Source organism: Cydia pomonella, chromosome 14, assembly GCF_033807575.1.
Source record: "Cydia pomonella isolate Wapato2018A chromosome 14, ilCydPomo1, whole genome shotgun sequence".
In the NCBI taxonomy this organism is placed as follows: Eukaryota; Metazoa; Arthropoda; class Insecta; order Lepidoptera; family Tortricidae; genus Cydia; species Cydia pomonella.
In genome coordinates, this window is record NC_084716.1 from 2,226,830 (window position 1) to 2,242,846 (window position 16,017).

The window sequence follows — 16,017 nt, forward strand, 5'->3', positions numbered from 1 at the left end:
ATGTCGTGCGTGCGCGAGGGCTCGCTGGAGCCGCCCTACCGACCGCATACCAACACACACAGCTGTGGTATGTCTGTCTGTCTGTCTCGGATTTCGGGCGGCGCGGGACTGGTGTCATGCGTGCGCGAGGGCTCGCTGGAACCGCCTTACCGACCGCACACCGACACACATAACCATGGTAAGACATATTCTTAAAGCACACTTGGATTATTCGCTACGCTCAATACTCCATGCCATCAAAAACATAACTTGTAAAAAAGTCTCGCAACTCAGTTCGTAAAAAGTTGTGAGATCCATGTAATACCAAGTCGGTTAATTTATTCAGTCCCTACTTAAGGGACATTTTGTCTTAAATTATTACGTAATTAACTAACCTAACAACATTTTATAGTAACCGTATCAATTTTAAAAATCTTTTATGTTTTAAATAAATAGACTAATTAGTCAGGGTAAAAGTACTCGTAATATGTACATCCACGGTATATTTTAACATGATTGATTAGCTTCATATTCAGATCTAGACGAAACTTAGGATTTTTCGAACTATCAGACTTATTTTTTATAAAATATTCCTTTTTTTTCAAATTCCAGGCGAAGGCCGCACGGGCAGGTTCCTGCGAGGACTGCGTCGCATGTTCAAGAGGCGAGGGAGCGGGACAAGGAACGCCTCTCCCGACCCTCGCAGCAGTTCCACTGGTGAACTCCTCGCGGCCGAGCGGCAAGCTAGAAGAAAGTGAGTTTACTTTAGACTTTACAACAATTCAATTCAATTCAATTCAATTCAATTTTTTATTCATAAAATTTACATCTTATAACAACAAACACAACATAAAATCTATTTCCGTCTGCGGACATCGTGGATTATTTATATCGTTATTAGTAGTTTTCTAGGTTTTGAAAAATAATGACTGAACTTAAATAATGCTGGACTTGTTATTTTTAATGAAAATTTTAATAATTCTCGTTTTTAAGGTTTTTGGATTGGTAGATTTCTGTTTTGGATGCCTACGAGTAGATGGCGGACATGTACGTTTTCGTGAAAGTCATGGTAGTAGTTTTCTAGGTTTTCGGAGCGCAATATATATAATTATATATCGCGCTCCGAATATAATATTTATGTATTTATTTTATGACAAAATTGGGTCGCAAATAATAAAATCTAAACCTTATTGGAAAATCAATCATCAATAAATGATGTTCTTCAAGTAAGTGTCATCACTATCCACTGAAGAATTATTAACTCGTTAAGAAGTTTGCAACTTCATAAAACTTAAACGCCTATCTACATTAACTGAGCAATCCCCATAGCACAACTTGCTGCCTAACAATTTAGTAATCGATAGAACTCGCAGCTAAATATATTCCCTAGTGCCATTTAATCTACGTGTATTTTTACAAGCTTCTATTCTGTAATCAATTTGTAAATGTGACATTCGGATAACGTCTTCAGCAACACTGTTGCAAAGTGTTAGTTATAAGATGTAATGTTTTGAAAAGATGTGTCCCGCCGAGTTTCTTGTCGGTCCCATATTGGGATACCCTACTACAATTTAGGCGGGATTTATATCTTCTCGGGTCAGAGGTATAGGGTTAGAGCCGGCGTAGTTTATTACGTTCATAAGCACATTGTATTATAATATGTCTGCTTGAAAAATAAATTATCTTTATCTTTAAAGAGCCTAAGAAGTATATTGAGATAAATTTTGCTTAGAAGTACAATGAAAATGTTAAACATCAAAATAATTCAGTTATCTTTAAAGGTATTTAATGCATCATTGACAAAGACGGTGATAAAATGAGTGACGAATTGAACGTTCTAGTCGACTTAACTTGTCCTACTCGCTTACTCGCATGAATCATACAGTAAAGTAAAACCCATTGCTGTGGAAAGTGTTTCCGGATTGTTTTATTTATTTTACTAGGTACTTACACTAAACAGATGATAACTACTGGTGTAATCAGGAATAAAAACTATTGTTCTGCTGAAATAAGTAAGTTTAATATCGTATTGTTACAAAAGCGTTGTAACAACTTCTCTTTTTCTCCAAAAATCAGTTCTCTTTGTCATAAGCGTCTTGTTAGTACTCATGTCAATTCGCGTTTCGTTTTAGTCAACGATCTTAACAATGGTATGATATTTTAAGACATTTCCTAGTATTGATCAACTATTATATTTTAACAATATTTATAACAATGTTAATGATGCTTAATAAAACATTAAATTACAATAGCACTACCATAAACTCTTTAGGTGCATTGACCTAACCTGAACAACGTCAGAGAGCTATATATGTCTATCTCACTCTACTTCTTTAATGTCTCTTCGGCTTGCTGTAAGCTATCAAGCCTATGGACCAGTTTTAGCAAATATCTAACACGAGTTCCAAAACAAGTGTACACAGCATGTTTTACAATTAAGCGCAAATGTTACAAATACGAGTATTAACACCATATCACAGCTATAGTAAAAACATCAGAGAACAAATAACGATCTAAGCATTAGAAAATAATAAGGGCGGGAGGGAAGGATCTTTACATTATAAAGATATACATTAAACTTCTGTAATGAAACTAACTTAAAAGGCCAAGAAGATGTGAACAGTCAGTGCGAGAAGAGGATGTCAGCCATACATTTCTTAAACCTTGCAATGTGAGAGTCAAAAATATCAATGCCCCTGCCCCAATAATCACCGGCTACTTAATCGGTATGTTGGCGGCACATTCTTGTTACTGGATTATAGAAGGAATTATTGTTCTTATGTCTGGAGCTAACGGAAATTCAGCCTTGCCCTTGAACCTTGTTCCTAGAGCACCAATATATCTTTGTTTATGATCGTAACTGATGGGTTCCTTTGTATTTTCAGAGAGGGAGCCTACGGCAGCGGCTTATCGGTGTCACATGACTCCGTGTTCACGGGCGAGCGCAGCGACGAATCCAGCGACGAACGCCCAACCCCAAACCTCCCCACTTCTCACCGGGTAAGCACTTTTACTGTAAACTATTAACTAGTTCTTGGGAGAAAGAAGAGGGCAAAATATACTCTAATAGGGTAAATTTAGTCAAAGAATTCAAGCAGTTGCACGGATTTAAAGGTTCGGATAGGCCAGATCACCAGCGGCCTGGGCGGCAGCAGCGACCGTAAACTTGCATGTACCTGTCAGACGGTAGGAAAACTCACCTAATCTAACCCACGTTAGATTGTTAATAGGTTCCACGATCTTACGGTGACATTTACACGGTGTCGAGGAACAAATGAAAGGATAGATAGTGGCGTGCGAGCGGAGATGACTCTTGAGCGTGGCTATCGACGTGTAACTCTTGTGACAGATCTCACAGTCGAACGTTTGCGGCTCCGAATCAGTTTGATTTATACACTGATGGTTCTGGAGCGCGAGTAGGCCCACGAACTGCTTTTCCACACGTGTCGCACGGATATCGAGCCTGATATTCCGCGCCGGGGTCCGCGATTTCGGGTTCGGTCTCGTTCGGACTCCACCTCACCCTCCTGAGATATATCTTCAGAGTCGGCGCTAGGCGTGGGCGACGTGGGCCACCACCTACGGCCTCGCGGTCCGAGGAGCCTCGCGCCGCAAATACATATAACTGAGAAGCAACGTAAAAAATGATTCGTTATTTCTTGCGCCACCAGAGGGCCTCGCTAAATTGTACCTTGCCCACAACAAATTTTGGTCTTGGCCCGCCACTGTACATCTTGCACTTTACTCTTGTCGTGGTTAGCGTTACATCCTAGTAACTCAAGATTCGATGACGGAAGAGGATATCGATGAAACCGAATTGGTCCATAAGTATATTAGCGAATAAGCGAATTTCACATTTTTTCCACGCTGTGCGTTATCGTTGCCTAAATTTTTCCCTCCACATTGCTTATAGACAATGCTAAGAGATGATTACAAGTTACATACCTACCGAAGCACGTGATCGATGTGACACACGATCACAGTCCGATAAAGGTTGTATTTATTCAAATATTTAGGTACCTAACCTAGTAAATAGAGGACCTTTTACTAGTACGTGAATTGATCGGTGACAAATAATGTCCCAGGTGTCGATTATTTGCTCGATTAAGCTTTCAATATTGAAGATCCCTTTACGGGCGATAAAGTTTGAGTAAGGTCAAGGCAGGTCGTAAAAGCTTAGGTTAGTCAGTGATCTACACGAAAATTAAGGTTAGCTAAAAGATATATGTCCCTATGTAACTATTTTCTAATGACGAAAGTTAATACTAACCTTTAACATAAAAAATGCAACTGTTATACAATAGTACAGAGTGGGGATAAATTAAATTTGTGAATCCTTCAAAAAAAAAACGCACTTCGACCTTCTTGAAAAAATCGGGCGACATGCATATAAAAAAGATTTCTACAAATTGAGAACCTCCTCCTTGCATATTTTGAAGTCAGTTAATAATATTAACACATTAAATGCTCGGTGGAGTCTTTAGAATGTGAAATGCGACATATGTAAACATTACAACTCATTTCAATTCCAATAGTCATGTACACAAATAGAAATCAACGCATGACTGTCAATAATGTTTTATGTTGAGTGGAGGATATTTAATTTATTACAAGCATTTTCCTTCATTACTACTTCATAATAAATAAGTGTTTTAAGAAAGCTTTCAGCACAAGTTTCAAAAATTCGAAGAAGATTCTCAATTCGTCTTGATTTTCTGTGTATGTTTCCGATTAGCAATTGCAAAATTCCCATGAAATGATCTCGATATTTTTTTCTGCAGTTTATTGCTAAATCTTACAGTTCGTTTCAATTGGCACGTATTTAAACGGTAAACTAAGTAACCAAATATACTACGATCGATTATTTTGATTTAATGATTATATTTATCCACTAAAAAATCAAACGTAGGCTCAGTAGGGCTAAGATGGTCGGCTCTTTATCATTTGTCACCATGGCTGTCACGTTCTAACAAGTATGTAAGCGCGAAAGTGACGGATATAGTGACAAGTGATAAAAATGGAACCATGCTGCCACCACAGCAGCGGTATCATGGTCGTGTTTTTTTCACTTGTCATATCATGCGTCACTTTCGCACTTACTTATTTGTTAGAGCGTGACAGGTATGGTGACAAATGATAGACAGCCGTCCATCTTAGCCCTGCAGCTGTGGTTAATGTACAGTCGAGTTCATAAGCAAAGCTGTATATATCCATTATGTATATTGTTATTGTAAATAAATATTTTTTTTCTCTGTTATTATTTTATTATATTGTATGTATTTTGACATGACGTGTTTGAAATGCTCGGAAATTCTGTACATTTTGAATAAGGGCATTTATTTGTGTGATGAGCACAGATATTTGTTTCTGAGTCATGGATGTTCTCTATGTATTTAAGCATTTGTATATTATATATATATCGTGGTCTGTGTACCCACAACACAAGCATTCTTGAGCTTACTGTGGGGCTAAGTCAATTTGTGTAAGAATGTACTGTAATATCTATTAAGTAACTAAATAGTTGCGTTACTGCACGATTGGCTCGAATTCGTGAGTGACACCAATGAACTAGCACCATTCTTAGTGCCCGTAAGGCCTATCCTTAGATATATGTCAATGGCGTAAATACCGTCACATACACCTTCCTTGGTTTGAAAATATCTGACTATCCTCAATACACATAAATGCAGTTCCTATGTACCATAACTGACAGTTCATGAACCTTATTCCCTTGTCATAAAGTCCACCGATGGATAGTTAAGTGTTAGTATGTTTACAGTGCATCGCACTTAGCAGAGCTGCGGACCGTCGAGTCTAATTGAATTCATTCTATTTGTGGACGTTCGTTCAGTAAGATGAGAACGGCGGATAATTAAAACAAGGCGGTTTGTATTGAGACGAAACAATAACTTTTGTTTCTAATTTGATACCTTGTCAAACTTTCGCATTATCCGTAAAAGGTTTTCGTTTTGGTTTTTTGCAGCTATATTTTTCAATAAGTAACAAAGAAAGAGTTTCAATACACAGTAAACTAAAGCCTGACCAGTAATATATGATCACGTGCCATATTGCGGAATTTCATTGGAACTAAATTTTGCATACTAAACTGAACTGCGCCACTATGGAAGTTAGAGTTAAGGAAAAGCTTCTCTCCATATACCAAAAAGTGTCCGACAAAAAACCTTGAATAGGTGGTGCTACAATACCTAGAATACTTGAAAAAAAATCTAATCATAGACAGCGCACTTCACTCAGTCAATAACGCCTAGGTTCTTAGTTACTCAGAGATTTGGAACTATTATTTATAGTTGACAGCTGGACACTTTTGCAACAGTTCTCCCTATGTAGATTCTATTCATGGAAGGTAGAGGTTCCATATGCGCCACCTTATACATGAGAATAACAGCGCCCTCTTGACAATGATCATATATTTCTGGTCGGGCTTTAATAAGTAAAACTTTGGCGTTGAAACTCTAGGTCCATGGGGTCCCAGCGCGCACAAGTTTTTTGGAGAAATCGCGAAACGTCTGGTTGACGTAACTGGTGACCGAAGAGCTGGCGGCTTCCTCGCACAACGTATCAGTATTGCGATACAACGAGGAAATGCCGCCAGCATCCTTGGTACAATGCCTCAAGGGCCTATTTTAGATATGAGCTGGTTATAGTAATCATCTGTATATATCCATTATGTATATTGTTATTGTCAATAAAAATAAGTATATACTTTAAGAGTACTTACCGTTGATTTTCTCAAAATTGCTTAAGATTCCGCAGCAACTCGGCCGAATTTTACCTACAAGCGGGAGTTCCGTTCTCATTTTAAAACTACGTGTTGGATTGTAATGAAACTTTGCACATACGTTTACAAGTATATCTATGTCTGTAATTAGTTTATATAGCTCCAACTTATAAAACAAATGAAATAGAGCATAAACAAATTTTGTATGAAAAACTTAAATTCGCTGTATTTTTCTAACTATGGTATCTGAAGCTACATAAATTACGGGCATAGATATACCTTACCCTATTGTACGTACAAAGTTTCAGAGCAATGTGGTTACTCGTTTAAAAAAAAGCGTAACTACGTTTGTATGGAAAACCGAATTTGCTGCACTTTTATATAAATAGCAGTTTTTATCTAATATTCGTTTTTTCAAGTCGGACAATATAGGACAGGCCATATTGAAGAAGTTTTGTAGGGGTAACCAATCTCTTTTATAAGCGAATTATATAATATACCTATTCGTAAATATTATTAAAGTAAAAATATCCATTTTCTACCCTTTTCATACTACATATTAAAGTAGACTTCGGGAAAGCAAATATGTCGATGAGAACATCATGTACACACGAGGGTCTACTGGACACAAAGTAAACATGTCCGAAAGTGTACGGTCGTCGAGTGCCGAAAATATTAGTTACGTAATATGAACATGATATTGACGATGAGATAAATAGTATTATAAGCGTGGCATAATAGTAGGGCTTTCAAGTCGAGTACCGTGTTTAGGCAACGAAGCTTGCTGAGTTGCCTAAGTAAGGTACGAGATTGAGAAGCTTGATTATATCACTATTGTATACTATACTTTTCGACGAGTCATCTAATATTACTTTACTGTAAACATAAATAATTAATGAAGAACGCGCGAGTATTTTCGCCTGTTTATGTCTTTTTTATGGGAGCGCGGCGGCACTCCGTGACTAGTTTTAAGTCTTTATAGTCGACTACAGCGTACCGAACTGAATATTATAGTTCAGTTGCCGATACATGAATAGTACGTAATTATAGTTTAGTATACGAAATCTTAATGCAATCATTACAGTCGATTAGTAGAAAAAATACATGTTTATTTATTTATTATAGGTACTTATTTTGTGAAGTATAGCTAGTTATAGTAATCCTCTGTATATATAGTACTGTATATAAAATATCGTTGACTCATATCAATTACTCTAGTGTCCGAAGTCGGATTCGAACCGGAATTTTGAGCTTTTGCGGCCAACTTTCTTTTTTTAGCCTATTTGTGTGTGCCACTGCTGGGCAAAGACTTTCTTCTCTGTGCTGAGCAAGTTCCCGCCAATCCCGCTGAAACGCATCCAAGTCGCTCCGCCATCTCTTCCTTGGTCTGCCTCTGCCACGACTACTCTGGGGATGCCAGCTGGTGGCTATTTTGGGCGATCTGACGGAAGTACCTATTTCAGTTAAAAAATATAACTATTTAATAGTTTCTTGTTTAATTTGTGACATTTAAATTGGTTTCTTCAGTTACTTTAAAATGACGCCTTGGGAGAATTTTTCTTAAACTTTATACTTCTTTCGGAATCAATGATTTTTTTATAGTAGTTACCTACCAAAGTGTGGATTTAATAGAGCATTTCTCGCAGCACTTTCAACAGTGCATTAGTTAAGCTTTAAGCTGCCTCGCATAATGCATATGCATTTGCATCCAATATGGAGTTCAATTAGTCCACTAAAATGCAAATTTCTTTGTTCAAGAAGACAGGTCAGTGGCTTTTTAATGGACAGTAGGTAGCAGGGTATTAAATGGCTTATTTAAGCAGTTTTGACGTGAAAATTCCGAAGTTGGTTCAAACAAATTAAGGATGTCACTTCGGAATGAGAGATAACACTGGAATATTGTATATACCTTAATAATGGCGTTTAAAGATGAAGGTTATCTTAAACGGTCATAGAAAATTTGGTGTTCACTGTTCTTTTGTCGGTGGAGTAGACGCCAGTTTCCACGATCCTCGGTCAAGTTCTTTAGGTCCCTGTTAGACACAACATTTGCTTTTCTTTTATATAAATAATATTATTATTAGGGGAAGACCTCGGCGGACTTTTTGTCTGATCAAATCGGGGAAATCCTGAAGAAAGGCCAGGTCAAGAGCACCCTAAACCGACGCGTGTATGAGGAATGTCATGAAAGTGAAGGAAGCGAAAGAGGTATGTCAGGATCGTAGCAAGTGGAAATCCGTGGTCTCTGCCTACCCCTTCGGGAAATAGGCGTGATTATATGTATGTATGTAAATAATATTATAGGGACATTTTTACACAAATTGACTAAGTCCCACGGTAAGCTCAAGAAGGCATGTGTTGTGGGTACTCAGACGACGATATATATAATATACGAATACTTAAATACATAGAAAACATCCATGACTCAGGAACAAATATCTGTGCTCATCGCACAAATAAATGCGCTTATCGGGATTCGAACCCAGGACCATCGGCTTCATAGACAGGGTCGTCAAACTTTGTAATCAAACGTAGTTAGTTGTTATATAGCTTGTTCTTCTAGCTTCTATCTTGCCTTCTAATAAAGAATGTGCTGTATCTTATCAAGTGACCTATCATTTTGCATCGTCTATTTCTAATGGTCCTCAGTAGATTTTTTTTATACTACGTCGGTGGCAAACAAGCATACGGCCCGCCTGATGGTAAGCAGTCTCCGTAGCCTATGTACGCCTGACACTCCAGAGGAGCTACATGCGCGTTACCGACCCGAACCCCCCCACCCCCTCGTTGAGCTCTGGCAACCTTACTCACCGGCAGGAACACAACACAATGAGTAGGGGCTAGTGTTATTTGGCTGCGGTTTTCTGTAAGGTGGAGGGTACTGCCCCAGTTGGGCTCTGCTCTAGATCTGGAAAGACATCCGCCGTGCTGTGCCCTACCACACAAAGCGAGATGACATTCACAATGCCCATACCTCTCTTTTGGACGTAGTTTAAAGACGTACCCGGGTCCAATTCCTCTTCACTCCAACAATTCGTAATACAGGAAGTATTCATCTTTTGTTCAACTTATTGTCTCCAATCTTCTCCATAGCCACATCATATCTCAAAATCCTCCAATCGTTTCCTAGCTTTCCTCCTATTTTAATTTTACAGCAATTATTGTCTTAACTGTCTAAATTTAAAAAAAACTACAGGTCATCTAGGGCATTTACTCAGCTCCAGATGTTACAAGATATCGTAGCCTTTCACGGAACATGTGGCTTTAAAACATATGGGCGCATGTATCGTTATAAATTGACGTGAGTTTAATTACGTAATTACATTATGACGTGTTAATCTTAATGAGCGATCAAAGAGACAAGTATGGTAAGAATTAGGTGTTCATATATTGTTAAAGTTATTTGATTTAAAGCATATTTGAAGATTGTCTGGAGGAAAAATATTTTATGCGTGTAGTGGTTTTATCTATGTATATCGAAAAGAAGATGTCTGTAGGGCTAAGATGGTCGGTTCTTTATCATTTGTCACCATGCCTGACACGTTCTAACAAGTATGTAAGCGCGAAAGTGACGGGCATAGTGACAAGCGATAAAAATGGAACCACGCTGCCACTGCTGGACGACTTGGGCGCATTCTATCCGAAACTGTGTTAGTTTACTTACTTAGTTTATTTTAAAAGTGTTCAGAACCCCTAGTGTAATTTTTTTCGAAAGCGTGACGTGACGTATGCGTTTGCGTTTAGTCTCATTTTGTATGGGATTTACAAACAACGTGCCAAGCGGGACGTTTTGAAAACTCAAAATCCCATACAAAATGAGACTTAACGCAAACGCGTATGTCACGTTTCGCTATCGAATAAATGTACACTAGAGGTACAGTAAAGAATATGTTTTGTTTTATGACTGCAAAGAACATGCAAAAAAGTTGTCATTTAGATGCAAGATGCAACCGACAAACAAGAGACGAATATATCGATATATTTTGTTCCCTCAAAACAGTTTCGGCTGTAGATATTACTCTAATGTTAATGTTCCTATAAAAATATTGAAGTATAAATTTATAAGTCCAAATAGCTTGTCATGGATGCACACTAGACATTACGAAATGCTAGCGATCGTTTAGAAATCGAGAATATCTAAACTTTCTATATGTAAAAAAGATTCATTTACATCACGAGATGACCAGAAAACAGATCAAGAGTCCTTAAACGACATAATTCCAATTTCCTTACATTAAGCTCACAAAAGTTACTGACCTCGCTAAAACATCCTTAACTTAAATTCGGCAACCTTAGAAACATTCTCAAACCTTCCCAACAACAAAACGTAATAAGTCATTAAGCTTTTATATAATTTTATTACCATTTCATTTCGTCGCTTCATTTCGCAAGCGATTAAAAGAAAAACGATACATCAACCTTTTGGTTACATACTGCTTAATACCTTTTCCTTTGGATGGTATTATACACCGTTGCTCCACGCTCTCTGCGCAAGTCAGTTCAAATATATTCGCGCACACGCAAGACGTGTTTTTTTTTCGAGATGGGATGAGTCACGAACCGTCGCGCGCGCATAGTGGTCGCTGTGAAATTTGAAATTGGAATCAGTGTTGTGGCCAGTGATATGTTTGTGTTTTTTATTTGTGGTTTTTAATGATTCGCTGGAAAAAACTGGCTGAAAAGAAAATATAATACGCGTTAGAAGATACCAAGCTAATCTTGGTGGAGGCAGACCAAGCTAAGTAGGCAGCGATTTTGATAGCACATTCTGTGCAAGTGTTAAATAAACGTCATAATTTCATAGATATTTGACGTTTATAATAATCAAAATCGTTCCCAACTTATCTTGATCTGACTTTAGTGACAGATTGATAAAGTCCCACCATACCTATACACTTCAAATTCCTATGAAAATATGAAGTATATTGTGACACTTCGTAACTTCAGAATTTGCAGAATTGGCATGTATTGTATTATAATTCGGGCGATTTTCTGCAATTCGACGACTGGCGCCTTTTTTGCGTGACAGAGGGGTAGGCTAGTCCTGCGAGCCTATCTCCTCAAGGAATCCTATCAAACCTTTGATATTGAGTAGAATCTCGGGGAGGTCTCTCGGGGATCCGAGATGTTTTGACCTGTATGGGGTCACTCCGCTGCATTCTATTACTACGTGAGAGGCTGTTTCTTGTTTGCCACCTGATATTAAAAGATCTTTGTTAAGTAGTCCAGAATTGGTTTAGATGGGCTCTAAACACTTGAAAAAGTGAGCGTAAGACTGGCTGGAAGATCTTTAAAGGAATAAAATCTTAAGTTTAAAGCTAGATGCAGATCTAAAAGGACCAGAAATGAGCTTGATAGGCAGAAAATCTTACTCGTATGTAAACAAAATAGAAATATAAAATGGCATAGTATGCGCTATGTATACCTATCACCTCTATCTATAAACCTATGATATCTTATTAAGCTGTTTCTCTTCTTCCTGTCGTTTCGCTACTGGAGTCTTGGCAGAGAGGTCCTGGTTACGAAGCGCGCGCATCGGTAGTAAAGGCGGACACAGATCTTTGCACGATCTCCCGCCATCTCATGCGGATTTTATTTGGTCAGTCAAGCCCATAGATGACCTGCCGCACGGCCTGGTTCCCTCCACGCTTCCTTGTACGACCAGCCGCTCTATGGAGTCGTTATGTCGCTTGGAGGCATGTCTAAAGTACTGCAGTATGCGCTTGTGCAGTCAGCATCAAAAGTAGCGGATCAAACAAGGTTTCAAAAGTATCTACACATTCTATAACAGCTTAACAAAATGTGGTGGTTCTATATGTAGAACAATTAAAACGGTAAAAGATATACTTTTGAATGTAAACTTTAGAGATTTATCTATATTTGGAAAAGTTATCCAGAATATCAGATACTTTTGGCGCGTTGTTTCATCCGTTACTTTTGATGCTGACTGAACTAAGCTGTTTACGATAGAAGTATTCCTTATTAAAACAATTGGTTTTCCTTATTATTTTCTTGTCAAATTGACACAAACAAACCGCCATTAAAAACATCTGAAGTGGATAGGATTATTCAACTCGAGTGGAGGTAAACCACAGGCGGCCTTATCGCTAAAAACATGCTCTGTTTTATCTATAACACCTTGACTACAAAATGGTTCATTTATATTTCTGTACCTTTTTACAAGCTTTTATTTAACTTGCCCTGTTAGGACATATGTTAATTTCTTAGTGTGGATTCTTGGAAGCTAAATTTGACCCGTTTCCCGATTTCCAATTGAGCTGAAATTTTTCATACATATGTAAATCGGATGACAATGCAATAATATGATGACATCGAGCTGATCTGATGACGGAGACAGGAGGTGGCCATGAGAACTCAACGCAGACAACTGAGTGATAAAACAACGCAAACTAATTGTGTTTCGGGATGCTAGAATTGTCTTGATAAGTTAATACTTAAGAACAACAATTTTAACAACTAATGTTGTCTGTGGAAAAAAAAGTACAGTCCGCGATAAAAGCTTCTACGAAAAATTAAATTTTGGCCAAAACCTTTTCGCTCTGATATACCTATATAGCAACTGATTCATCTGCGTTTAAATCGAGTTTATTTCTGTTCGATTGACTCGTGAGTCACTTGCCGGTTCTGATCAATAATAATGTATGACATTGAAGCTTATTCGTTGTGGGCAGACGGGAAATGAATGTAGATTTTTATGCTACCCGTCATAATGAGACATTTTGATACAAGAGCAAAGCTAAATTTAAAAGTGAAAAAAATACTGCCTCGGTTAAGACTAAGACTTGAACTCATGGCCTCTGGATCGATACTCCAGCGCTCTGCCAAGTGAGCACCCAAGACCTCACCCATAGCCATCGAATCTATTTTTTTTACTCACAAAGGGCAGTTATTTACGATGTGAATATATAGGTCACACTGAGCAACTTTTACTATGGGACAAACCCCGAAATTATGAAAAAAAAAATTGCTGTGTCATTCATTTGGCTGGTCTAACGTTGACATTTTCTATGCGATAGTCAATTTTTATTCGTGATTTTGAGATTTGGGTACATAATAAAAGTTGCTCAGCAACTTCAGAGCCACCCCACATTAGCGTCTCCCGAGCGTCGGCGTCTAGTCAACTTTATGGCTGCTGCTCGACGCAACTGCGCAGCGACGCTATTTTCCATAGCGCTGACTAGTTGTAGTTGCCGACGCTCAAAAGACGCTAGTGTTGGGTGGCCCATATATTCACAGCGTAAATTATTGCAGGTGACCAAATTTACACCCTGTAGTTTGGTCAACATGTTTGAATTATAAATTAAGATGTCTATCACAATCCTGCATAGTAACAATGTATGTTATATTAACCTTTGATATTCTAATCGCGAGACCAATTCAAATTTATATTTGACATCAAAATGATATCTTAAGAGGAAAGGGAACGATCGATTCTCCATACAAACGTAGCCCTCATTTTCCTCCCTGGATATTGATATTATGGAAAATATTTTTAGAAAATTTTATGTATTTTAGTCATAGCTATGCCCGACCGTTTGATTTTTTTCATTTTTTCCTAATAATATTTAAAGAATCGAAAATAATCAAACGGTATGATGAAAACACATCGGATTGTGTAAAAATATTTTCAAAAATGTTAATATCCAGGGAGGAAAATGGGAACTACGTTTGTATGGAACGGCGGTTTCGGGGCGGTCGTCCCCTTTCGTCTTAATGATGTAATTTGTTCTCATTCGCCCGTGCGTATCACTCACACCAGTACATGTACGGACATATGCGAGCGAAATGCACGCGCGAATGATAATCAATTGACACCTTTCTGATTTCAGTGTACGTTTGAATTGACCTCCTTGGTGTGCGAGCGGGACATCGCTATTTTACGTGCATAGCACTGCCTCGCTTACACAAGCGTAAGGCTATGTCTAGACCGGTTTATTTAATAACAGTTTCCAGATTTATTACAATTCGGACATACTTGAACGCGTCTCTTAATAATATGTTAAAGCAATGTGCTCATAGACTATAAATGTTTCAAAAGGTTCGTGATTCCAGAGACAGTCAAACAGTAAAGACACCCTAACGACGTCGGAACATTAACCAAGACAATGACAATTGTCGCCTAACATTGTCAATTTGACAATTCACCCTAAATTGCTGGGCACGTAGGCAAGATGACAAGCTTTTGTAGAGAAACGTAACAAAACGCTGTCTGTCTCTATCGCACTAATGTGGAAGAGTGATGGAGAGACAGATAGCGATTTCGTTGTCATAGCGCAAACGATTGCCATCTTGGCTAGACCCCCTGGTCCAACAAGTACACGTTGACGCTACGTCAAGTTATTGAAACAGACGCGAAAACTTACCTATTTTTTTTTTATTGATTTTGCCCACTAACAAATTCATGCACGATACCTACTGCAGTCGTCAAAAAGCCTATAATATTTTACTATACTTTAGGTACAGTTATAAAATCTAATCTAACTAACAGATAATTACTGCAAGCGGAGGTGGATCATATTATTACCAAAGCGCAGGTAAAAATGGCATGTAAATTATGGGTAGACGTGAGTTGGAGAAGTTACCTCGTTAAGTTACGCTACCTACAACAATTAACAGATTTTTTTATGGATGCCAGTCTTTATTCTTCACTGGTCTCAATTTGATCCAATTAGTAAAATTACGTACCTTTTATTACTTAAAATGGCCATCAACGCGTAGAAAGTAAATCTAACATTGCCGTAATAATTCTCCGTTTCGGTCTTTGCCCATACTTTCCAAAACCACTGTATGTAAAAAAGTTTGGCAATTAAAATAGTGGCATCTTAGCTCCGGCTGTGCGTGCGTGTGTAAAAAAAAACTAAATTGATTGATAGTCTGTGTTTTGAAATTGTGAGTTTGTCTGTGGCAAGATGGCGTCGTTGGCTGCTACTATTTGGAATTTAGCGTGGTTGATAGCTTCTAAGATATACTTGGTAATGTTGTATCTGTTATATATTAAAAAAAAAACGTTTGTGTAGAAATCAATATATTTCTTTTTGTTATTGCTGTAAGCGTTTTTTTTTAATCTATTTTTTTAATAGGAAAGTAATCGGCGAACCCGTCGTAGTTTTATGTGAAATTGTATTTTGTGAGATAAATGAATCATATCATATCATTAATTTTTTTTTTTTATACCACGACGGTGGCAAGCAAGCATACGGCCCGCCTGATGGTAAGCAGTCACCGTAGCCTATGGACGTCTGCAACTCCAGAGGTGTTACATGCGCGTTGCCGACCCT

General features: G+C 38.0%; 1 protein-coding gene across 2 annotated transcripts in view; it reads left to right on the forward strand.

The window, feature by feature from the left end:
- LOC133524709 (uncharacterized) overlaps positions 1-16,017 on the forward strand; it is a 273,866-nt gene that overhangs the window by 193,027 nt on the left and 64,822 nt on the right. For both annotated transcript variants that reach the window (XM_061860841.1, XM_061860842.1), the window contains exons 4-5: positions 592-733; positions 2,865-2,979. In XM_061860841.1, coding sequence (XP_061716825.1) covers positions 592-733; positions 2,865-2,979 — 257 coding nt within the window. The remainder of the gene's footprint in view (positions 1-591; positions 734-2,864; positions 2,980-16,017) is intronic.